This window comes from Sphaerodactylus townsendi, linkage group LG06, assembly GCF_021028975.2.
Source record: "Sphaerodactylus townsendi isolate TG3544 linkage group LG06, MPM_Stown_v2.3, whole genome shotgun sequence".
Taxonomy (NCBI): domain Eukaryota; kingdom Metazoa; phylum Chordata; class Lepidosauria; order Squamata; family Sphaerodactylidae; genus Sphaerodactylus; species Sphaerodactylus townsendi.
The window spans coordinates 6738279-6762224 of NC_059430.1; the positions used below are offsets into that span (position 1 = coordinate 6738279).

Here is a 23946-nt window from a genome sequence, read left to right on the forward strand (position 1 = left end):
ACTACACCACGTTGGATGCTGAACTAGACAGACTCTTCCATCTGATCCAGCACGGGCAGTTCCTTAACATTTCTTTTTATAACGCTTTAAATGTGTGCTATATCTACTGCTGTTGCCCTTTCATTCACACTACCCCGAATCTAATCAGCTGGTGGGTTTTCCTCCTTCCTGAGGCAGACTGAAGGACCCGGGCCCTACCTGCTCAGAGCCCGGAGGGGAGGTGGTATCCTGGCTCCGGGTGATCATCCGACGTGGAGAGGTGGGGACTGTAGGCACTTTGTCTGACCGCCCATCGGTAAGAGTGGGGGGCGTGGTCATGAAGCTAGAGGGTGGGTCCATCTCGGATGCAGCAGATTCCATCTGGTGGAAACCCCAAAGCCCTACCTTCCGCATGCAGCGGCAACAGGTGATCAGAGGGAGAGAGATGGATCCGGAAGAAGGACTGTTCAGTGAAAAACAAGGAAGAGAAACGACTGTCAGGGACCAAAGCACAACCATTTGAAGCAGGCAGAATTTTAGCACAACGCACCAATCCCAGTGGATTAAAAAAAAAACCTGTCGACTTAACAAGCAACGTGTTAAATGGGTAAAGGGGAGATGAATCATCACCCTCCTTATCTGATGAAGGGCTCTGGAAAGCTGATGTCCCCAGCCCTACGCACCTACTAGTCCAGCCGCAGAGGGCCAAGACGCAGGCAGGGATGTGGACTTGCAGAAGATCTGAAGGGCGCTTGGCTGCCCCCTGCTCTTTGCGGTCAAGCTCTTCTTCAACCAGGTGGAGGAGGACGCTGATCTTCTCTTCCGTCAGGGACTAGGTAGGAGAAAATAAATGGAGGGAGAGTTCACACACCCCGTGTGGGCACTTCGGTCTCCCAGCTTGGTTACTGGACTTCTGCTTGTGGACAGCAGCTGCAAACTGCCAGGTTTCTCCACACATTCTCTGGCCAAAAGTGTGATGCCTGGTTTATATTATTACTATTATTTATTATATTTATAAACCGCCCTCCCCCGGAGGGCTCAGGGCGGTGAACAAACGAATAGATAGAGCACAATAAAATCGATAATATCGAGATTTAAATAATCATTAAATAGTGGCTCTCTATATATTAAAACCAACCCCATTAAAATGCAGTGTTCTAACATCAGATATATCGATGGCGTCCTACTAATAAATCCCCTGAGAAGAAAAGGGGGGGGGGAGGAGGGACGGCAGGGTCCACAGATGTTGTAGAAAAGGGGGGGGTGTATATAATACTACAGCAGGAGGTGGTGGAATGCTCCCTTGCAGACTGCAAAGAGGACATTTCGTTTTCCCTCATTCCCCTGCGTAAACACATTCCCAGTAAGAAGGAAACGCTGGCCCCTGGATGGCCCAGGCTAGCCCGGTCTCGTTCAGATCCTGGAAGCTAAGCAGGGTCGGCCTGGGTTAATATTTGGATGGGAGACCACCAAGGAAGTCCAGGGTTGTTACCGAGAAGTGGGCAATGAGAAACTACCGCTGTTCCTCTCAGGCCTTGAAAACCCTATGGCAGTGGTGGCGAACCTATGGCACGGGTGCCAGAGATGGCACTTTGAGCCCTCTCTGTGGGCACTCACGCACAGAGTTCATCGTGGGGGGGGGGGAGTGGAAAATCACACACACACCCCACACACACATCTAGGCTGGCCTGGACATGATCCTTTACCTGGGAATAAGCTCGGTTGCTGGCAACAGGACTTGCTTCTGAGTAAACCCTCCTAGGATTGTGATTCACCCATTTGAAGCGTTGTACAGTTGCTTCACTAAGCTTACTCCTGAGTAATGTGTGCCTTGGAGCCAACCGTTTTTTAAAAACTAAAACCTCAGTATTCAGGTTAAATTGCCGTGTTGGCACTTTGCGATAAATAAGTGGGTTTTGGGTTGCAATTTGGGCACTCGGTCTCGAAAAGGTTCGCCATCGCTGCCCTATGGAGTTGCCAGAAGTCAGCGGTGGCTTAATCGCAGCTCCCGCCACCAAGCGAGCCCCGCATAAGAAAAGCTAGGCTACAGCTGTTCACCAATTCTACACAGGGGAACATTAAACACATGAGGCTACCCACCAGCGTTGTGAAATGGAATAGGTCATTCTACCACTGGCAAATGTCATGGTGAAGGGAAGATCTGAACCCAGACCTCCGTGCCAGCACTGTAACCTCTACACCAGGGTCTTTGGCCTATGGGCCTCCAGATGTTCATGGACTACGATTCCCGTCAGCCCCTTGCCAGCATGGCCAATTGGCAAAGCTGATGGGAATCGTAATCCGTGAACATCTGGAGGGTCATAGGTTGGAGATTTCTAGGGCTAAGACTGCTCATATCAGGCCCAGGATGTGGGTTCAAATACCGGCCGATCTGAAGTGGCTGGGGAGCTTGCAGGATCTTTGAAGCAGTGGCGTAGGAGGTTAAGAGCTCGTGTATCTAATCCAGAGGAACCGGGTTTGATTCCCCGCTCTGCCGCCTGAGCTGTGGAGGCTTATCTGGGGAATTCAGATTAGCCTGGGCACTCCCGCACACGCTAGCTGGGTGACCTTGGGCTAGTCACAGCTTCTCGGAGCTCCCTCAGCCCCACCTACCTCACAGGGTGTTTGTTGTGAGGGGGGAAGGGCAAGGAGATTGTAAGCCCCTCTGAGTCTCCTGCAGGAGAGAAAGGGGGGATATAAATCCAAACTCTTCTTCTTTTTTTGTCAAGGTAGATCACTTGCATTTAGCTGCACTGGCCCATGGGGTGACATCACGCCATCAAAACATTTGCCGGCAGACCAGGTTTACGGAGTGGTTTGCCACTGCCTTTCCTAACTGTCTACACCAGGGGTCTCCAACCTGTGGCCCACAAGATATTCATGGACTTCAATTCCCATCAGCCCCTGCCAGCGTGGCCAATTGGCAGAGCTGATGGGAATCATAGTCCATGAACATCTGGAGGGCCAACAGGTTGGAGGCCCCAGGTCTACACTTTACCCTCAGCAAGCTGGGTACTCCTGCCCGGGAACTGAGGTTGTAGCGGGAGGCCAACCTGGCTGTCCCACTGCCTTCGGAGGTGAGGAGTGTGGGGGCAGCCCAGAGAGCCTTCGAAACAGTGTCTTCAGACTGCAGAATGCCCTCACCAGAGGCCCGATGGGCACCCATTCTCCTGGAGTTTCGGCACCCGTCGAAGACCAGCCTCTTCATCTGCACATTCTGAGATGTGGGGTGGCCTCGAGGTGTCCTGTACACTCTGCCCACCTTCGAGGGAGGTTGGGGTGGCAGTTTTAGGACTGTTTTTATAGAGGCACTGCACGGGATTGTATCATGCTGTTTATTGTAACACATCCTGAGGCTAATGGGGGATATGATTGAAGTCTATAAAATGATGCATGGGGTAGAAAATGTTGACAGAGAGAAATTGTTCTCTCTTTCTCACAATACTAGAACCAGGGGGCATCCATTGAGAAATCTTGGGAGAGATTGGGACTAATCAGGAAATGCTTTCTTCACACAACGTGTGATTGGTGTTTGGAATATGCTGCCACAGGAGGTGGTGATGGCCACTCACCTGGATAGCTTTAAAAGGGGCTTGGACAGATTTATGGAGAAGTCGATTTATGGCTACCAATCTTGATCCTCCTTGATCTGAGATTGCAAATGCCTTAACAGTCCAGGTGCTCAGGAGCAGCAGCAGCAGAAGGCCATTGCTTTCACATCCTGGACGTGAGCTCCCAAAGGCTCCTGGTGGGCCACTGCGAGTAGCAGAGAGCTGGACTAGATGGACCCTGGTCTGATCCAGCTGGCTTGTTCTTATGTTCTTATTGTAAAAGGTGGAGAATAAATCGAAATAATCATAATAGTACTCATTTTGCTGAATGTGCTGATATCTAACCATAGATGCATTAGTGGCAGTGAGGCAGATGAGGACATTCTGCATTATGTTTTGGAGTGCCCTCTTTATGATGACGTACGGAACAAATGTATTAAGAGACTTCTCCCAATTGCAGGGAATATTGACAACACTGGGAAACTGATTTGTCTATTGCCCGATGGAGATCCATACATTTCCAGCCAAGTAGCACTTTTTGCTCATGTCGCAAGAAGAATCAGGCTGGGGTGCTGTGTGGTTTCCGGGCTGTATGGCCGTGTTCTAGCAGCATTCTCTCCTGACGTTTCGCCTGCATCTGTGGCTGGCATCTTCAGAGGATCTGTGGCTGGCATCTTCAGAGGATCCACAGAACCCCAGTGATTCCGGCCGTGAAAGCCTTTGAGAATCAGGCTACTTACAGTGTAATGATGATACATTTTATTATTTTACAGGGATATCTGTATCCATGCTAATTGTTCTTTTTAGCTATGTTGGTATATACGGGGGTGTTTTTTGTGTTGGATTTAATATTACTATGTTTGCGTATGAGGGAATTGTGAAGGCCTCTGGCCAAGACAACAAACTTACTACTACTCATTTTACTGACCTTGGAGGGAAAGATGGCTGAGTCAACCTTGAGCCGGCTACCTGAAACCAGCTTCCATTGCAGTTGAACTCAGATTGTGAGCAGAGCTTGGCCTGTGGTAAATCAGCTTCCCATGATCTTTTAGCAGTGGTGGGATCCAAAAATTTTAGTAACCGGTTCCCATGGTGGTGGGATTCAAACTGTGGCGTAGCGCCAATGGGGCTGGACGGGGCACGACGGGGGTGTGGCCGGGCATTCCGGGGGCTGGGCATTCCTGGGCAGGGCTGTGGCAAGGACGCAGCTGCTGTGCCGGTCCTTGGGCGGGAAACGAATGCATGCAGGCGCAGGCTGCCACGCACGCCGGTGCACCTCCTGCTAGACTGCTTCAAGTTCTGCGCGCTACTGCTGAGAGGAGGGGCGTAACAAAGGCCAAAATCACGGGGCAAAATCACCACTTAGTAATCCCCTCTCGGCACACACAAATAATGAGTAACCTACTCTCGGGAACCCGTGAGAACCTGCTGGATCCCACCTCTGTCTTTTGGGCCCTCTCGGAAGAAGCCCCTCCCCTCAGATAAGCATCTCTCAGCAAGGAGTGCGGAGCGCAGGAGATCCTCACCATGTTTTTCAGATCCTCGGGTTTCAGGGAGGGCAACTGAAGCTCCAAATGGCACAAGCTCTGAAAGCGGTCCAGGAAGTCGCCGACAAGGGCCAGGGGCTCGTCGACCAGCAAGACGGCAAAGCGATCTAAGCAACAGGAAGACAGGCAAAGTGCCATCAATGGAAGGGGCTCGGAGGCGGAGACAGCCCCAGGCTCTCAGTGCTTGGCATCACTGGTTAAAGCGAGGTGTCGTGGTTAAGACCAGGTGGATTCTAATCTGGAGAACTGGGTTTGATTCCCCACGCCTCCACCTGAGTGGCAGAGGCTTATCTGGTGAACCAGATGTGTTTCCACATTCCTACATTCCTGCTGGGTGACCTTGGATTAGTAACAGTCCTCTCAGAACTCTCTCAGCCCCACCTGCCTCAATTCTCCACCCCTGCACATCAAGCCTGTCAGGTGACCTCGGGCCAGTCATGGTTCTCACAAGGTGTCTGTTGTGGGGAGAGGAAGGGAAAGGAGCTTGTAAGAAGAAGAAGAGTTTGGATTTATATCCCCCCTTTCTCTCCTGCAGGAGACTCAAAGGGGCTGACAATCTCCTTGCCCTTCCCTCCCCCCTCACAACAAACACCCTGTGAGGTAGGTGGGGCTGAGAGAGCTCCAAGAAGCTGTGACTAGCCCAAGGTCACCCAGCTGGCGTGTGTGGGAGTGCACAGGCTAATCTGAATTCCCCAGATAAGCCTCCACAGCTCAGGCGGCAGAGCGGGGAATCAAACCCGGTTCCTCCAGATTAGATACACGAGCTCTTAACCTCCTACGCCACTGCTGCTAAGATTAGCCACCTTAAGTCTCCTTACAGGAGAGAAAGGTGGGGTATAAATCCAAATCCTTCTTTTCTTCTTAAAAAAACTATGCGGAAGGTCTCGATCTCAGACCTGCTGCCAGCCTGAGCAGACAAGTCCGCCCTTGACAGACCCATGGGCGGACTTAGTAGAAAGCAGCAACACCTGCCGATAAGCCCTCAGCACACACAGCTGAATATTGCGGTCTGGCTACCAACTGCATTGAAGGAAAGACCACACCAAGACCGCCCATAGGGCTTCAGACCCGGAGGGGAAGAGGTTGCCGCCGCTTGCCACCGTCCACAGTCCCAAGCTGCAGGGTAGTCCTCCGTGGCCAGACCCGCCCCCCCTCTCTTTCCAGCCTGCTCAAGCCACAAACATGTTCCTCAAGATCTGATTTAGCCTCCAGGGGAACCCATGAACGCACCCCAGCTGCCCGCTGAAACACATGCTACGGTTGCCTTGACGACCACTCGCCTCTTTGGTACTCCGTAGGAGCATCTCCGAGCTCCTTCCTGCAGCCCCAAGAGAGGTGATCTCACCTGCTTTGGTCTTTTCTTTGTCAGAGTGCCCTTGACCCTCTCCCAGCTTGCTCCAGCAGGGGGCCACAGGCAGGGCAGGTGGGTGCGGCTCTCCCGATTCCACCCACCACTTCCATTTGCCTCCCAACCTCAGTGTGACAAGATCTGAACTCAACAGCCAGGGTTGGGATGATGATGACCAAAGCCTGCCAAAAACGTGCAGACCTCGGGGGTAGGGTGGGGAACAGTCTGGTTTAATTGCCTGTGCCTTTTATTGATTGATTTCAATTATACTCTGCATTTTTACCCAGTGGGGACCCAAAGCAGCTTACTCCTACAACATGGTGCTCAGGAGCAGCAGCCGCAGAAGGCCATTGCTTTCACCTCCTGCACGTGAGCTCCCAAAGGCACCTGGTGGGCCACTGCGAGTAGCAGAGTGCTAGACTAGATGGACTCTGGTCTGATCCAGCAGGCTCGTTCTTATGTTCTTATGGGAGAGCCGCACCCACCTGCCCTGCCTGTGGCCCTCTGCTGGAGCAAGCTGGTAGAGTGCTGGACTAGATGGACTCTGGTCTGATCCAGCAGGCTACTTCTTATGTTCTTATGGTGCAGGGGTTCAGAGCAGGTGGATTCTAATCTAGAGAACCGGATTTGATTCCTCACTCCTGCACATGAGTGGCAGACTCTAATCTGGAGAACGGGGTTCGATTCCCCACTTCTGCACATCAAGCCTGTCAGGTGACCTCGGGCCAGTCACAGTTCTCAGAAGTCTCTCCGCCCCACCTGCCTCACCAGGTGTCTGTTACGGGAAGGGGAAAGGAAGGAGTTTGTAAGCTGCTTTGACGCTCCTTACGATTGAGAAAAGCAGGGTAAAAATCCAAACTCCTCTTCTTCTCTCTCCTCCATTTTATCCTTGCAAAAACCCTGTGAGGTGGGTTAAGCTGAGAACGTGTGACTGACCAAAGGTCACCCAGCAAGCTTCTTTGGCATGAGTGGAGATTCGAACCGGGGTTTCCCAGATCCTAAGTTTGATGCTCTAACCCAGAGATGGCGAACCTATGGCACGGGTGCCAGAGGTGGCACTCAGGGCCCTTTCTGTGGGCACGCGTGCATAGAGTTCATCATGTGGGGGGGGGGCAGAAAATCACCCCCATACACACACCTAAGCTGGCCTGGGCATGATCCTTTACCCAGGAGTAAGCTCAGTTGCTGGCAATGGGGCTTGCTTCTGAGTAAACCCTCTTAGGGTCATGATTCACCCATTCGAAGCGTTGCACGATTGCTTCACCAAGCTTACTCCCGAGTAACATGCACCTCGGAGCCAACCGTTTTTTCCTCAACTAAAACCTCAGTATTCAGGTTAAATTGCCGTGTTGGCATTTTGTGATAAATAAGTGGGTTTGGGGTTGCAATTTGGGCACTCAGTCTCGAAAAGGTTCGCCATCACTGCTCTAACCACTACACTGGTGTCTAATAGATCCTTACGTTTCTAAAAAGGTTTATGGGACATCCCTGTTTTCAGGAGTGATTTTTTTCTCTAATGCTATGGGCTGGCATGACATTGCTCTGTTGCTTCCCTCAAGGTACCCCCCGCTGCTTACCTGGACACGGACTGTCTGGCCAGAAACAGAACTTCTCGTGTGCAGTCGACAAGGCATTTTTCAGCGCTGAACACCTCTCCTTGTCTGGAAAGCAAAGCACACTTCCTGAGCACTGGGGAAAGAAGCATTCTCAAGCAGCTGGAGGAAAAAGCAGACGTGACCCCAGTGGTGGGATCCAAAAATTTTAGTAACAGGTTCCCATGGTGGTGGGATTCAAACTGTGGTGTAGCACCAATGGGGCTGGACGGGGCACGACGGGGGCGTGGCCGGGCATTCCGGGGGCGGGGCATTCCTGGGCGGGGCTGTGGCAAGCACGCAGCCGCTGCGCCGGTCCTTGGGTGGGAAACGAATGCACGCAGGCTCAGGCTGCCACGCACGCCGGTGCACCTCCTGCTAGACTGCTTCAAGTTCTGTGCGCTACTGCTGAGAGGAGGGGTGTAACTAAGGCAAAAATCACGTGGCAAAATCACCAATGAGTAACCCCCTCTCGGCACACACAAATAATTAGTAACCTACTCTCAGGAACCTGTGAGAACCTGCTGGATCCCACCTCTGCGTGACCCCCAGTCTGAAGGCAGATTTCTAGTAATCTGCAAGGCAGAAAATCCTAGACCATTTAATAATTAGATGTTTTAAAAGCTTTCTGTTTATTTGTCGCACTTTTACCCCGCCAATCCCCCGAAAGACTCAGGGCGGCTTACAAATAAAAACACATAAAAATACAATAGAATAAATCATATAAAATGTAAACATTCAAACCAAGTGACAACAGATGGTGAATGTCAGCTTTGTCGGAATTGGCTTTGCCGAGTTTTGACATTTTTGGGGAGCTAATTTTTCCGCAACTTGAATCCTGTGCCGGCAGAGGCACGACTGTAAGATCCTGCGATACGTACACTTGCTGAAGTCAAACGCCAGCTGCAGACTGGCACAGAGGTAGGCCTGGCAGCTGGCACATTTCAACATGTCGCACTCGATGTTGGTCCATCCGTATCTGGCGCAGATCAGGGGAGACAGTTCGTGGGGCTTGCCGGCCCATTTGAGAGAGTGCTTGCGTTAAGGACGCCAGAGGGAAATAAATTTTCTGCGGCTCAGATTAAAGTCTGGCCTCCTGAGCTACCTTCCTGTCACCCAGGACCAAATTCTGAACTTGGCCCAGTATTCTCCTGCTGGTATCTCCCAGGCTTCAACCTAGCTTGGTCTCCCAATGAACTGATTCACCTTTCCAGGAGAAATTGGCCTCAACTTTGGCTAACATTTATCCACTGTCAATTCTTCCCTGTTGCCTCTTGCCTGATGCTGCCTTCCCCCTGCTTGCCTTCTTCCCTGCCTTCTCTGGCCTGTCCATCCATCCGTCCGTCCGTCCAGATAGATAGATAGATGATAGATAGATAGATAGATGATAGATAGATAGATGATAGATAGATAGATAGATGATAGATGATAGATGATAGATGATAGATAGATAGATAGATAGATAGATAGATAGATAGATAGATAGATAGATAGATAGATAGATAGATAGATAGATAGATAGATAGATAGATAGATAGATAGATAGATAGATTTTTATACCGCCCCATCCCCGAGGGCTCTGGGCGGTGCACAACATAAAATCTCGATACAATTATAAATATCATTTCTAAAATCTTTAAAAACAGCAGTAAAAATAATAGTAAGCAGAGGCGTCCACTAAAACCCCATTTTTTTAAAATCCTCCCTAAGAGGGAGAGACGGCGAGTCTCATTAGATGGAAAGGGCCCAGATGTAAAGAGCCAAAAGGGGGGGGGGGCACCTTCAGCGGCTGGTCCCTCCAAAGGCCCGGCGGAACAGCTCCGTCTTACAGGCCCTGCGGAAAGTCGCTAAGATCCCGCAGGGCCCGGACAGCTGGAGGGAGAGCGTTCCACCAGGCTGGGGCCGGGGCCGTAATCAGCAGCATCATTGAGGGGCCGCATCATTGAGGGGCCGGGGACCACCAGTAGATTGGCCTCAGCCGAACGGAGAGGCCGTATAGGGACATATGGGGCGATGCGGTCTTGAAGATACGAGGGTCCCAGGCCGCGTAAGGCCTTAAAGGTCAACACCAACACCTTGAAGATGATTCGGAACTCTACTGGAAGCCAATTTACCAACTTCCAAAGGGATCCGCCCCCTTCCCCGCCCCATATTGGCCAAACTCCTGTTTATTGAGGTTCCTCATCACCAACACAGTAACTTCGCTAACAGGGAAAAAGGATATGGTGAACGTTTCCACTCTGCTGAAGAAGGCTTCTTTGCTGGTGGTTTCAAAAGGCAGCTCGTCAACCTGAGAGGGTCCATTTGTGGTTTCCGAAAAGACAGGCGTGTCCTTGCTGAAATGAAAACTATAACATTTGGATTCTTTTCTGTCCATTATGGCAACGGGGACAGGTTTCTGCTCAGTTCTAGCAATCCTTGACCCCCCCCCCCCCCACGATTACGCACTCAATACAAGAAGATGCAGAGCCTTTGCGCGTCAAAAGGAAGAAAGGCAGCCAATAAATATTTTTTGGGGGGTGCTATGTGGTTTCCGGGCTGTATGGCCGTGCAGAGCCTTTGCGCGTCATAAGGAAGAAAGGCAGCCCGGAAACCACACAGCACTCCAGTGATTCCAGCCGTGAAAGACTTCGACAATACAATATTTGGGGTGCTGTGTGGTTTCTGGGCTGTATGGCCGTGTTCTAGCAACATTCTCTCCTGACATTTCACCTGCATCTGTGGCTGGCATCTTTGTGACTCATATGCCAGGCTACTCTATTCAGAGGGCCTCACCTTTTGACCTCACAGCATATATACTCCACTTGCTTTCCATTCCTACTATCAGATCCTCTGAAGATGCCAGCCACAGATGCAGGCGAAACGTCAGGAGAGAATGCTGCTAGAACACAGCCATACAGCCCAGAAACCACACAGCACCCCAGTGATTCCGGCCATGAAAGCCTTCGACAATACATCAATACAATATTTTTTAATCAAATAAATACCTTCTGCACAACAATGGCAAAGCATATCAAGACCCTGCAGTGGCGTAGTGGTTAAGAACAGGTGTACTCTAATCTGGAGGAACCAGGTTTGATTCCCCGCTCTGCCGCTTGAGCTGTGGAGGCTTATCTGGGGAATTCAGATTCGCCTGTGCACTCCGAACACATGCCAGCTAGGTGACCTTGGGCTAGTCACAGTTCTTTTGAGCTCTCTCAGCCCCACTCACCTTACAGGGTGTTTGTTGTGTGGGGGGGGGGGGGGGAAGGGAAAGGAGCTTGTAAGCCCCCTTGAGTCTCCTTACAGGAGAGAAAGGGGGGATATAAATCCAACTCTTCTTCTTCTCTTCTTTACCCTTGTGCTGCAAAATTGGCACTGGTTATCCGTCTGTTTCCAGGCACAGTTCAAAGTGATGGCTCTTACCTTTAAGGCCTGAAGGCTTCCAGGTCCCAGTGTCAGAAAGACCATCTCCTCTCAAACTATTCACCCTGTCAGTTAAGATCTGCCTCTCAAGTCCTGCTCTCTGTCCTCCCACCTTCAGGGGTACGGCAGATGATGACTAGCAACAGGGCATCGTTGTGGTGTCGCCTCTCTTTGGAACACCCACCCACTTGAGGCTCACTCAGCACCTGGCTTACTTTGCTACCTTATAGGTGTCAGGCTGAAACACATCTTTTTGCCCAGGCTTTTAATAAGGGTTTTTCCTCTTATCAGCTTTTTAATGGTCTGCTTCTGGTTTGTTTAATGGGCAGTTTTCTTTTCTTTTTTTAAATGCTGTTTATGTTTAATAGCTTGGCCTTAATTGTTAATTGTTTTACACTGTTTATTACTTTAACTGTAAACCACCAACAGCAGGACTCCAAAGAGGTGACACAGAAATATAAAAAGGTTGCCACTTTCCAGGTGGGGCCTGGAGATCTTCTGGAATGAGAACTGATGTCCAGAGATCAATTCCCATGGAGAAAATGGCATCAGTGGTATTATACACCACTTTGGTCAATGGTATTATATACACACTGAGAGTGGTATCAATGGTGTTATACCCATCTGAAGGTGAAATCAATGGTAGGTAAACTCGGGAGAGGGATTAGTGACTGGATGCAATTAACTGTACATTGGACCGCTGAGTTTTATGGGGGGTTGTAGTTGCTTTAATTCTAATATTTTTTATTTATTATTAGTTTTATATACCGCCCTCCCCCTGAGGGCTCAGGGCGGTTTACAACAAGATTAAAACATACAGTAACACATAATTTAAATATTAATTACATAAAAAACAGAACCCATTTTAAAATGCGGATGGCGTCTGGCTACCCTCCTCCCCTCTTTGTGCCCACAGGAGGCCAGATGACATGGTAGATGCATTTTTAACCAGGCTGGCCAAACGCCTGGCAGAACAGGTCCGTCTTGCAGGCCCTGCGGAAACTCTGTAAGTCCCACAGGGCCCCGATCTCCCTAGGGAGCCTGTTCCACCAGGTAGGGGCCAGAGTTGAAAAGGCCCTGCCCCTCATCGAGGCCAGCCTGATCATTTTTGGGCCAGGGATCACGAGTAGGTCCCTCCTCCAAGGAGCGGAGGGGCCTACCGGGGCAATATGGGGAGCCATAATAGAGCTGTAAGTTCTTATACTGTACATTGTTGATGTTTTAAATTGCGCTCTACTTATACGATGTGAACCGCCCAGAGCCTTTCGGGGGAGGGCGGTATACAAAATTAATAAATAATAATACACATTATATACAACACCGAGGCCCCTTCTGCACAAGCAGAATAATGCACTTTCAATCCACTTTCACAAATGTTTGTAAGTGGATTCTGCTAGTCTAAATCTAGCTGCAAAGTGCATTGTTTTGCATGTGAAGAAGGGGCCCGAGGGTAGCATCAATGGTATTATGCTGCCCACACCGAGGTCAATGGTATTACATTGGTCAGGTAGGGCAGGATATCCCCAGCTGTTTCCCGACCCAAAGATGGCAGCCCGAATGGGGGAGGCGGAGCTGCCGCTTCCCAGGCCTCCCTGCACCTGCGTGGCTGAAGGAGAGGGGAGTGGCTGGAGCCCGGCGGCGGCGGCTCCTTCTTTCCCGGCCCGCTCACCCTTCCGGGCCGGCCTCCTCCGGGGCGATGCCGCCATCGATCAGCTCCCGGATCTTCTGCGGGGTGACGGCCGGCGACTTGGCTCTGTTGCCCGAATCCCCCTCCACGCTCTCCGGGAGAGGCGCGGCAGGCGCGGGGCTGGGCGCCGCCATCTTGGTCCGTCGGTGAAAGCCGCCCCCTCAGACGCGCAGGCGGAAAATCTCCATTCCGGCCAACTTCCGTTCCGGCCCTAATCAGCACTTCCGCCCTGCATTCAGAGATGGGGGGAGGGGGCGGAACGGAACGGAGGGTACTGTTCATCTTCCCCATCCCTTTCCCCACCTGCCCAGCCGACTGAACAGGGTTTGCTTTAGAATGTTTATATCTGTCCAAGGCAGCTTACAAACTAAATAAAAACACTAAAATAATTTAATTGACATCTGGCATTCCTTGCCCACCATTATACACACACCCACGCAGACCATACAAACAGACAATACAAAGCATGCCAGTTTTTAGCCTCAAAAGGCTGGCCGTTGTGTGAGAAAGGGTGCTGAACTAGATGGGCCATTGGTCTGGATTCAGCAGGGCTCTTCTGCTGTTCTTATGGGCCTTTGACCACCCCCAAGTATATCCCTGCCCTTGCTCCAAATGGCCCTACTACACAGGGTGTGCTCCCCCCCACTGACAGTCTTTAAATGGCAGCTGGATGAGTACTTATCAGGGATTCTGCGGCTGATTCTGCATTGAGCAGGTGGTTGGACTAGATGGCCCCTTCCAACTTTATGATTCTATGACAAGTACAATCAGTCTCCTGGCTCAATGTCTTCATGGAGAACAAGCATGCTGCAGGAGCAGACATTGTACATTGCACCACCATGTGACAGACAAGAAGACATTCGTCAGCGTTTAGTCAGGTACTTGGGACCTTTTATCCAATCTTCATTGCCTAAGACTTGACTCGTAGATCCTACCTGGGCAAGTGTAGAAAATCGATGCCCCGCTGAAGAAACTTTGCACTGCAAAACGGGGGTCATCCATCCATAATTGTCACTTCACATTGATGTTTGTTACCTCTCCACTTACCCAGAGTGCATTTGTTTGAGGCTTAGGGGCAGCTTCTACTCTAGAGCTGTGGCTATGCTAAACTCTGCGGCTTCGTGTTGATGTGTTTGGGGCTGTGTAGGGATGGGTGGAGGAAGGGGAAAGGGAGGATGGGGAATGAGTCTGAAATTGTGTGCATCGAGGAATGCTGCTGTAAATTTCGTTGTGCGTGCACAATGACAATAAAATGCTTATGCTTATATGTTTTGATGACTTACTGTACATATATACCACTAAAGGTTGAATTGAATTGACTTACTGTACATTTTTGCATCTTGATTTTTTTCCGGGGGGAGGGGGGCACTTTCACACAGCTTACCAGCTGGTGAGTAAATACATATGCATGCACTTACATTTGTCTGTCTTCTTGTTCATGTGTTGTTTTTGTGATATAGCAGAGCTACACCTTGATATAAAATTGAGCACTTTGCATCTTATTATTGGTATTTTTTTCACTAGCCAGCAGCTCTGGTGTAGTAGGCATCCAGGAGTAGAGTTGCCAGCTCTGCAGTTGGAAATATGTGGAGGCTTGTAGGGTGAGGCCTGAGGATAGAGGGATTTCAGTGGGGTATAATGCTGTAGAGTTCAGATGGCCAAAGTGGCCAGTTTCTCCAGGGGAATAGATCTCTGTCGCCTGGAGATCAGTTGTAATAGCGGTGGATCTTCAGCAATTACCTGAAGGTTGGCATCCCAGGTTGGCAAACCTGTCATTACCAAGGAGGTGCTTGGTAATGACAGCTCTCTACTTGAACCCCCTGAATGCCAACAGAATCCTGGGAGGGGGTGGGATGGGGGTTATCCACACGCACGCACGCACACACGCACACACACACAGGCACTTCTCATTCCACCAGTTTGTTCTCTGTAGCTGCAAACTCAAGTCAAGCAACAGAAAAATAATTACTTCTTAATTATGCTTTAAAAAAAGAACCTCCCCTGCAAACTGAGCATGCTCACAAAGAGGGTTGCCACCTCTAGCCAGGGAAACTACTGGAGATTCGGGGGGAAGAATTTGGGAGGCGGAGGGAGCTCAGCAGGGGTGGGTTGCTGCAGAGTCCACCCTCCAAAGTCGCCATTTTCTCCAGGGGATTGGATCTCTGTGGTCTGAAGAGCACATTCTTGGAGCTCTCCAGGCTACATCTGGAGGTTGGCAACAACTTCCTGCTCCGAAGTGCTGGGAATCAGAAAATGTTTTAAAAAGGAAAATTGGGGGCGGGGCTGTGGGGATTGATTACCCCCCCCCCCGCCCCGGAAACATAGCATCCTGGGACGGGGAGCTGCCAACCCGATTGGGTATTCCACAGGTCGCCCAAATGACCCTTAATGTCCCTCCAGGGAATCCTGGGAATCGTAGTTCTGCGAGGAGCTACAACTCCTCTGGCTTCCCTGCGCTTTCCTTTTGGAGAACTACAATTCCCAGCATTCCCTGACGAAAGAACGGCCACCCGCCTCCGCTTGTTTCGATTGCTCCTGCCTTTACCGCGCATGCGCAGATCGCCTCCAGGGCGGCGCCGGCTCGATTGCTCTGGCCTGCCTTTCACCCCTTCTCGGGAGTGACGTCCGCCTGCGTCCCGCCTCCTTCTCCCGCCGGCCGAAGAAGCGTCGTTCCTATCGGCTGGCGCTGTGCACGGAAGCTGCCGATTGGTTGCTCGGAAACGGGTCCTTCGCTCCCTCTCCCCCCCCCCCTCCGGCCGACTGCGGTGGACCCGACGAGGCGTCAGCGGGGATCGTGAGGGGACGAGGAAGGAGCTCGCGAAGATGTCGGCGGACGACGGCGAGGCCTGGGACGGAAACCGGCCGCGCGGGAAGGGCAGCGGAGACGGCGGGGTGCTCAACCGCTTCGTCAGGCTCCCGCCGAAGCCGGGAGGGGGCGGTGAGTGAGGGGAAGGGGGCGGAGCCGGGCTGGAGCCCCTCCCCCTCGGAGGCTCCTCCCCGAGGCGAAAGGGGAGGGGCCTAGGGCATTGGAGCACTCGATATCAGTAGGGCAAGAGATGCCTGTCAACACCTATTCCCCGCCCCCTGATGGCCCGGCTGCCATATAGGGGCCCCTCCCCATCACAAGCTCCGCCTCATTCAGGCTCCTCCCCCAAGGCCAAAGGGGGCCCCCCAGTGCTTTGAAGCGCTCTTCTCTTCGTGTTATTTGGGGGGGGGTGCCTGTCAACAGCTATTCCCCGCCCCCTCGCAAGCTCCTCCCACAGACAGGCTCCTTCCCCAAGACAAAAGGGCAGGGACCTAGGGGGTGGCCAACCTATGGCACCCCAGCTGTTCATGGACTACAGTTCCCATCAGCCCCTCCCAGCATGGGCAACTCTGTCAATTGCCTGTGGTGGCAGGGACTGATGGGAATTGTAGTCCATGAGCATCTGGGGTGCCATAAGTTGGCCACTCCTGGCCTAGGGCTTTCAAGTGCCCTCCTCGCCCTATCAATAGGAGAGGAGGCACCTGCCAACAGCTACTACTCACCCTCTGATTTCAAAGCCGAGCCTCCTCGTCCGAGGGCAGTCTATTTGTGACTTTTGCTTTCTTGCCTCTTTTGTGGGCTTCCCGGGCACAGGTGACCCAAGTGTACAGGAGGACCCGGCTGGATGGCCCGAGGTCCCAGGTTCCATCCCTGGTGTCCTCGGTTAAAGGCTATCCGGGAGCAGGTGCTGGAGAGCCACTGTCGCCCATTCTTGGGTAGCTCAACCTATGTTCTGGTTCACTGTATTTATGTATTAGAGTTCTGTGCTGCCCTTCTCCTTTCAAGCAGCTCACATCATAATAACACAGTACAAAATAATGACGGCTCTAAGGCTGGGGTGTCCAGCCTGGGCCCTGCAGATGTTCGTGGGCTATGATTCCCATCATAGTTACCAGTTGAAGTCCAGTTGAAGTCCATGTTAACCTTTTAAGTCAGGGTCGCTAAACACTGGCCCTCCAGATGTTCATTAACAACAATTCCCATCAGCCCCTGCCAGAATGGGCAACTCTGGCAATTGCATGTGGTGGCAGGGACTGATGGGAATTTTAGTCCACGAACATCTGGAGGGCCAGAGTTTGACACTCCCGCTTTAAGGCCTTGAGGGTCTGGGACCTCTTGGTGGTCCCCGGCCCCAAGAATATCCAGCTCCCCTCAAACGGAGCCAGGGCATTTTCGACCCTGAGTCCCCCCTGGTGGAACTCTCTGTCAGCGGACACCAGGGCCCTGCGGAAGCTAGTTCAGTTCTGCAGAGCCTATAAGACGGAAATGTTCCACTGGGACTGTTTACGATTGAGGCAGAAATGAGGCTCCCCAACTCCACCCGTTGTCAGATCCCTGGATCAAGACCCAATAAACATAAGAACATAAGAATGAGGCTGCTGGATCAGACCAGAGTCCATCTAGTCCACCTACTCACAGTGGCCCTCCAGGTGCCTTTGGGAGCTCACCTGCAGGAGGTGAAAGCAATGGCCTGCTGCTGCTGCTGCTCCCGAGCATCTGGTCTGCTAAGGCATTTGCAATCTGAGATCAAGGAGGATCAAGATTGGGAGCCATAGAACACTTAGTTGGTTCAAGGATTTTATTGGCAGACATCAGAAAACAATGAAAAAGACAAAACTGGCAAAAAAGGTGCCAAGCAGTTGGTTTTATGCCTCACTCCTCCCAATGAGAACATTACAGAGTAGAGAAACCGAGGCCTGGGGCCCATCCCAGCCGCGAACTCCCAAGGTCAGGCTGACAGATAACCCAGCACCTGCACAAGTGAAAGCAACTCGGAACAACACCCCCTCCCGTATCGAGGCTTGACACCCGTCTGCTAGCCTCCCTTTCCTTTGGTAAAATGCAAAAAATGAATTTGGGTTGGGAGAGGTTGATTGACAGGTGATGGGTGTGATTTTTTGTCTCCCCCAATTTAGTTTAGTCAATATTTGGCCCTGTAGGAATTTAATGCAAATTTTAGTTGATGTTTATTGATGTTATTTGAATGTTATCACCCTGAGAGTGACTTTGACCTGAGAAAAGGTGGGATTCTAAGCTGAATGAAATAATAAATCACAGTAACCATAATAAACCGAGCTGCATGGCGTAGTGGTTAAGTGCTTGCACTGCCACTCACACAGTCAGGAGTTCGAGCCCCCTGTGGGTCAGATATCCTGGCAGCTGGCTCATGGTCAACTCAGCCAGCCATCCATTCCTTGGTCGGTGAATGAGTACCTAGCACATAGGTAGTGGGTAAAGAGTAGCCGGGGAAAGCAATGGCAAACTAGATTCCACAAGAAACGAAGCTGTTGCCTATAGAGAACCGCCCACTGCTTGCTGTGAAATTTTTTTTTACTGTTCCTTGGCATGTTGGACCACAGACTGAAGGGGAAACTTTACTTTTTAAAAACCATAATAAAAACAACTTGGCCTGTGGTTGCGGACTTTAGCGGTGCCAAACCACCCCTTCCCTTCTCTCCTCCACTCCACCCCCCTGTTTTCTTTCTCTCTTCCCCTTTCCTTGTGTGGGACGAATGGTTCTGGTTTTTATGGAAGTAGCTTAAATTGATTGAAATTTATTTAAGCTATTAATTGTATATAGCTTAGATTTTTGATGTTTTTGGACTGATTCGATTTGATGGCCGCTCTTCCCCATTGAAACGGGCTTAGAGCTGTTCCCAGGGGGCATTCATTGAAAATGCTGGGGGGAAGAATTAGGACTAATAAAAGGAAACACTTCTTCACACAACATGTGATTGGTGTTTGGAATGTGCTGCCACAGGAGGTGGTGATGGCCACTCACCTGGATAGCTTTAAAAGGGGCTTGGACAGATTTATGGAGGAGAAGTCGATTTATGGCTACCAATCTTGATCCTCTTTGATCTGAGATTGCAAATGCCTTAACAGACCAGGTGCTCGGGAGCAGCAGCAGCAGAAGGCCATTGCTTTCACATCCTGCACGTGAGCTCCCAAAGGCACCTGGTGGGCCACTGTGAGTAGCAGAGAGCTGGACTAGATGGACTCTGGTCTGATCCAGCAGGCTTGTTCTTAGGTTCTTATGTTCCCCTTCGGCTGATGTGGGTGTGCTAAAAGTTGGATGAGAATGTTCTATTTATCGATGTTATTGTTTATCCACCTGACTGCCGGAAGCCGCCCTGAGCCTGGATGGGGAAGGACAGCCTGTATAAATTAAAATAAATTAACATGTAAGCTTAGCTTGCATTATCATGCGTCAGGGCACCGATTATGTTTCGTGGATGTTACTTTCTTTTTTAATCAAGTAATGTAGAAAATGTGTTCGTTGCCCCTGCGGAGACCAGCTCACGACGCTGTTCGCAAAGTAAATCGACGTGATAAAAATGGTAAAAATAGCATTGGGTGATCAAAGATGAGCTGCTTGAAACCAGCCGGGGCATAAAACTGCCTAAAGATGATCTCCACAAAATAGTCCTGCGGCTAGAAAAGTGGACCATAAAACAAGGGGAAAAGGTGAATCCTTTTAAATGTAAAAATAAAGACACTAAGGCAGTGGTGGCGAACCTATGGCACAGGTGCCAGAGGTGGCACTTTGAGCCCTCTCTGTGGGCACGCGCAAACAGAGTTCATCATGTGGGGGGGGGGAGTGGAAAATCACCCCCCCACACACACACATCTAGGCTGGCCTGGACATGATCCTTTACCTGGGAATAAGCTCGGTTGCTGGCAATGGGGCTTGCTTCTGAGTAAACCCTCCTAGGATCGTGATTCACCTATTGGAAGCATTGTACGGTTGCTTCACTAAGCTTACTCCCGAGTAACGCGCGCCTCGGAGCCAACCGTTTTTTAAAAACTAAAACCTCAGTATTCAGGTTAAATTGCCGTGTTGGCACTTTGCGATAAATAAGTGGGTTTGGGGTTGAAATTTGGGCACTCGGTCTCGAAAAGGTTCGCCATCACTGCACTAAGGTGACCGACTGCCAAGTGAGCCTCGAGGGGCGGGGCATTCCACAGGCAAGGGTCCACCGCTGCAACAATCCTGACTATAATTCCCCGAATATAAGACATCCCCTAAAAATAAGACATAGTAGAGGTTTTGCTGAAGTGCGAAATATAAGGCATCCCCCGAAAGTAAGACATAGCAAAGTTTTTGTTTGGAAGCATGCCCGACGAACAGAACACAGAAAAATAAGACATCCCCTGAAAATAAGACATAGCGCATCTTTGGGAGCAAACATTAATATAAGACACTGTCTAATATTCGGGGAAACACGGTAGTAGCCATACACTTTGCTTTCGCAGGCAGAGGGACAGAAAGCAGGGCTTGCGAGGGAGATCTTGAGTGGCATGCCGGAGGAGCTGGTCCTTCAAAAACACTGCCTCAATCTATCCAGGGCTTGAAAGGTTAGGGGTACAATAGCCTTGTGAGGTAGGCCATCGTTATAAATTGCAGGTGTTCTTCCTGAAACTGAGGCCATTGTAGCTTGTGGAGGGGCGGTCAGGGAGTTCATGGTGAGAGAGGGATGTCCTCGCTCTGCGCCAGACCTCATGACAGGAGGGGAAAAACAGGAACAGCTGGTTTCTTCAAAGGGAAGAGCTGGAGCTCTGATTTACCTTCAGGCCACAGAATTGGCCTTGGAAGGTTTCCCCCTCTAATGGCAGTTCTTGGACAGGCAGCCGTAAGGGACTATGCTGGCCAGCTGGCAGGGACAGTTGGGAATTGTAGTTCATGAACATCTGGAGCGCCATAGGTTGGCCACCCCTGATCTAGGGCTAAGCTTTGGGGCAGCATTGAAGGAATGCAGGGGAATTGGTATCTCCACTCTTCAAACATGTGTTTCGGTGGTATAGTGAGCCAGCGAGACACAGTAGGTAGGAGTGGTGGACTCTCATCTGGAGAACCAGGTTTGATTCCCGACACTTCCACATGCCGCCTGCTCGGTGACCTTGGGCTAGTCACAGTCCTCTCAGGATTCTCTCTGCCCCACAAATCTCACAAGGGGTCTGTTGTGGGGAGAGGAAGGGAAAGGAGTTTGTAAGCCCCTTTGAGATTCCTTAGAGTTGGGAAAAGGGGGGTATACATCCAAACTTTTCTTCTTACTTAGGAGTATCTCTGGAGCTGATTATTGTGAGGTGTGCAGAAGTAAGTGTGTAAACCAGGCTCTTCTCAGGTGAACAAAAGAAGCTGCCTTATGCTGAGTCAGACCCCTGGCCCTTCAAGGTCTGTATTGTCTCTAGGCCAGTGATGGTGAACCTTTTCGAGGGTGAGTGCCCAAATTGCAACCCAAAACCCGCTTATTTATCGCAAAGTGCCAACCCGGCAATTTAACCAGAATACTGAGGTTTTAGTTTAGGAAAAAACGGTTGGCTCCGAGGCGCGCGTAACTCGGGAGTAAGCTTGGTGGTAGTCGGTGGCTTTGCTTTGAAGCAGCTGTGCAACTCTTCCAACGGATGAATCACGACCCTGGGAGGGTTGACTCAGAAGCAAGCCCCATTGCCAGCAACCGAGCTTACTCCCAGGTAAAGGATCGCGCTTTAGTTCTTCGCATGAAAATCAGTGGGGTTTAACAGCGCTTAACAGGGTTACCTACCCTGCTTCCCCAAAACTAGGTCTTAGGTTTAATGCGACTAATGCTAATAATCAATTAGCCAATGCTAATAATAATGCTAATAATCAAGCCCAGTGGCCCAAGCCAGCCTAGATGTGTGTGGGGGGTACTCTGCGTGTGCCCACAGAGAGGGCTCTGAGTGCCACCTCTGGCACCCGTGCCAGAGGTTCGCCACCACTGCTCTAGGCAGACCGGCAGCTGCTGTCCAGGATTTCGGACAGAGGTCTTTTTCCACCGCCTGCTGCCTGACCCTTTTAGCTGGAGATGCCGGGAATTGAACTTGGGACCTTCTGCAGTTCCGCTGTGGTGACTTCTAGATTAGACCACAAAGGCGTTCTGTGCGACGTTGCCCTTGAAGACAGCCTGGACGTTTCAGCTAACGCCATGGCCCAGCCGTTAACAAGTCGAGCCGGGATGGTTCGAGCCAGGGGCGCACTCTGCTTCTGGGTTCAGTTCCCAGGTTGTGGCCTGTGAAGCTTTCAGCAGCCTGGGAAGCGTAGTTCCCGCCAGGTCGTTTTTCAGCCTGAAGGGAACAGGCCGCTTCTCCAGCCTGCACTGTTTCACTAAGATAAGTGTGGGGCTGGGCGGGGAACCACAGGGTGCGCACCAGCCGCAGTACGGCCCAGCTACACCTCTGATAAAGAGATCCGTTTGGGGATTTTGCACTTCTGCAGTGTGGGAGAACCCACGCGGCGTCAGCCGAAACGGATCTTTTTCCCTGCCTGCTGGGAAGCAGGATCTTTTTTCCTGCCTGCTGGGAGCAGCGGCGGCATAGTGGCTAAGAGCAGGGGCACTCTGATCTGGAGGAACCGGGTTTGATTCCCAGCTCTGCCACCTGAGCCGTGGAGGCTTATCTGGGGAATTCAGATTAGCCTGTACACTCCCACACACGCCAGCTGGGTGACCTTGGGCTAGTCACAGTTCTTCTGAGCTCTCTCAGCCCCACCTACCTCACAGGGTGTTTGTTGTGAGGAGGGAAGGGCAAGGAGATTGTCAGCCCCTTTGAGTCTCCTGCAGGAGAGAAAGGGGGGATATCAATCCAAACTCCTCCTCCTCCTCCTCTTCTGCTGCTGCGTGGAGCTCTTGTCAGTCTCACAGTGGCGCCCGCCCTTTTGTGTGCTGCAGCAGAGGGTGGAAGGAAGCTATGAAAGCCTCCGGGAGCCAGAGGGTCAGGGTGGAGAAGGGTAGTTGGTGTCTGCCTGCTGTAAGGCAGGTCAACCACTAGCAGCAGCTCACTGGGCGTTACCCAGCTTGAGAATATCGTGAGACCCGAGGAAGGTCCCGGAGATGACAGGAGAAGTGTTTGTCGTGAGGGGGGTTTGTCGTGAGGGGGGGCAGGGAAAGGATTGTCAGCCCCTTTGAGTCTCCTTACAGGAGAGAAAGGGGGGATATAAATCCAAACTCTTGATTTATATCCCCCTTTCTCTCCTGTAAGGAGACTCAAAGGGGCTGACAATCCTTTCCCTGCCCCCCCTCACGACAAACACCCTGTGAGGTGGGTGTGGCTGAGAGAGCTCCGAAGAACTGTGACTAGCCCAAGGTCACCCAGCTGGCATGTGTTGGGAGTGCGGGGAATCGAATAAGAACATAAGAACGAGCCTGCTGGATCAGACCAGAGTCCATCTAGCCCAGCTCTCTGCTACTCGCAGTGGCCCACCAGGTGCCTTTGGAAGCTCACGTGCAGGAGGGGAAAGCAATGGCCTTCGGCTGCTGCTGCTCCCGAGCACCTGGTCTGCTAAGGCATTTGCAATCTGAGATCAAGGAGGATCAAGATTGGGAGCCATAGATCAACTTCTCCTCCATAAATCTGTCCAAGCCCTTTTTAAAGCTAAAATCTAGTTTCCCAGATTAGAGCGCACCTGCACTTAACCACTACACCACGCTGGCTCTCCCAGGGAAAGCAAGGACAATGTACAAGTACAATGTACAAGTGGGTAGGGTTGGTCTGTGCTTTATGTTTCACACTGAGCCCATCTGGCATGATCGATTTGCAGTACAACAGCTGTGAGAGCCATAAACAGGCTATTTTTACATCCATGGGGTGGGAATTTTTCCATGGAAGAACACAGTTTTGGAAAAAGAATTTCTCTCTTTCTCACAATACTAGAACCAGGGGGCATCCATTGAAAATGCTGGGGGGAAGAATTAGGACTAATCAAAGGAAACACTTCTTCACGCAACGTGTGATTGGTGTTTGGAATATGCTGCCACAGGAGGTGGTGATGGCCACTCACCTGGATAGCTTTAA

At 51.1% G+C, this 23946-nt stretch overlaps 2 protein-coding genes across 4 annotated transcripts in view; one reads left to right on the plus strand and one right to left on the minus strand.

Annotated features, from left to right (window-relative positions):
• ZC3HC1 (zinc finger C3HC-type containing 1) lies at positions 1 to 15966 on the minus strand. Of its 3 annotated transcripts, none has more exons than XM_048501231.1 (8): positions 15655 to 15966; positions 13092 to 13338; positions 10242 to 10353; positions 8899 to 9049; positions 8003 to 8086; positions 5057 to 5184; positions 663 to 811; positions 1 to 442 (listed from the first exon to the last, which is right to left on the minus strand). In XM_048501231.1, exons 2-8 carry the CDS (start codon positions 13241 to 13243, stop codon positions 145 to 147), a joined length of 1074 nt encoding a protein of 357 aa, XP_048357188.1. In that variant the 5' UTR covers positions 13244 to 13338; positions 15655 to 15966; the 3' UTR covers positions 1 to 144. The 3 variants fall into 3 exon arrangements, with proteins under 3 accessions (XP_048357188.1, XP_048357187.1, XP_048357186.1); XM_048501230.1 differs by having other exon boundaries at positions 10242 to 10365; positions 13092 to 13282; positions 15668 to 15856; XM_048501229.1 differs by having other exon boundaries at positions 10242 to 10365; positions 15655 to 15856.
• KLHDC10 (kelch domain containing 10) overlaps positions 15915 to 23946 on the plus strand; it is a 23800-nt gene continuing 15768 nt past the window's right edge. The window contains exon 1 of the mRNA XM_048501228.1: positions 15915 to 16047. Coding sequence (XP_048357185.1) covers positions 15933 to 16047 — 115 coding nt within the window. The 5' untranslated portion in view covers positions 15915 to 15932. The remainder of the gene's footprint in view (positions 16048 to 23946) is intronic.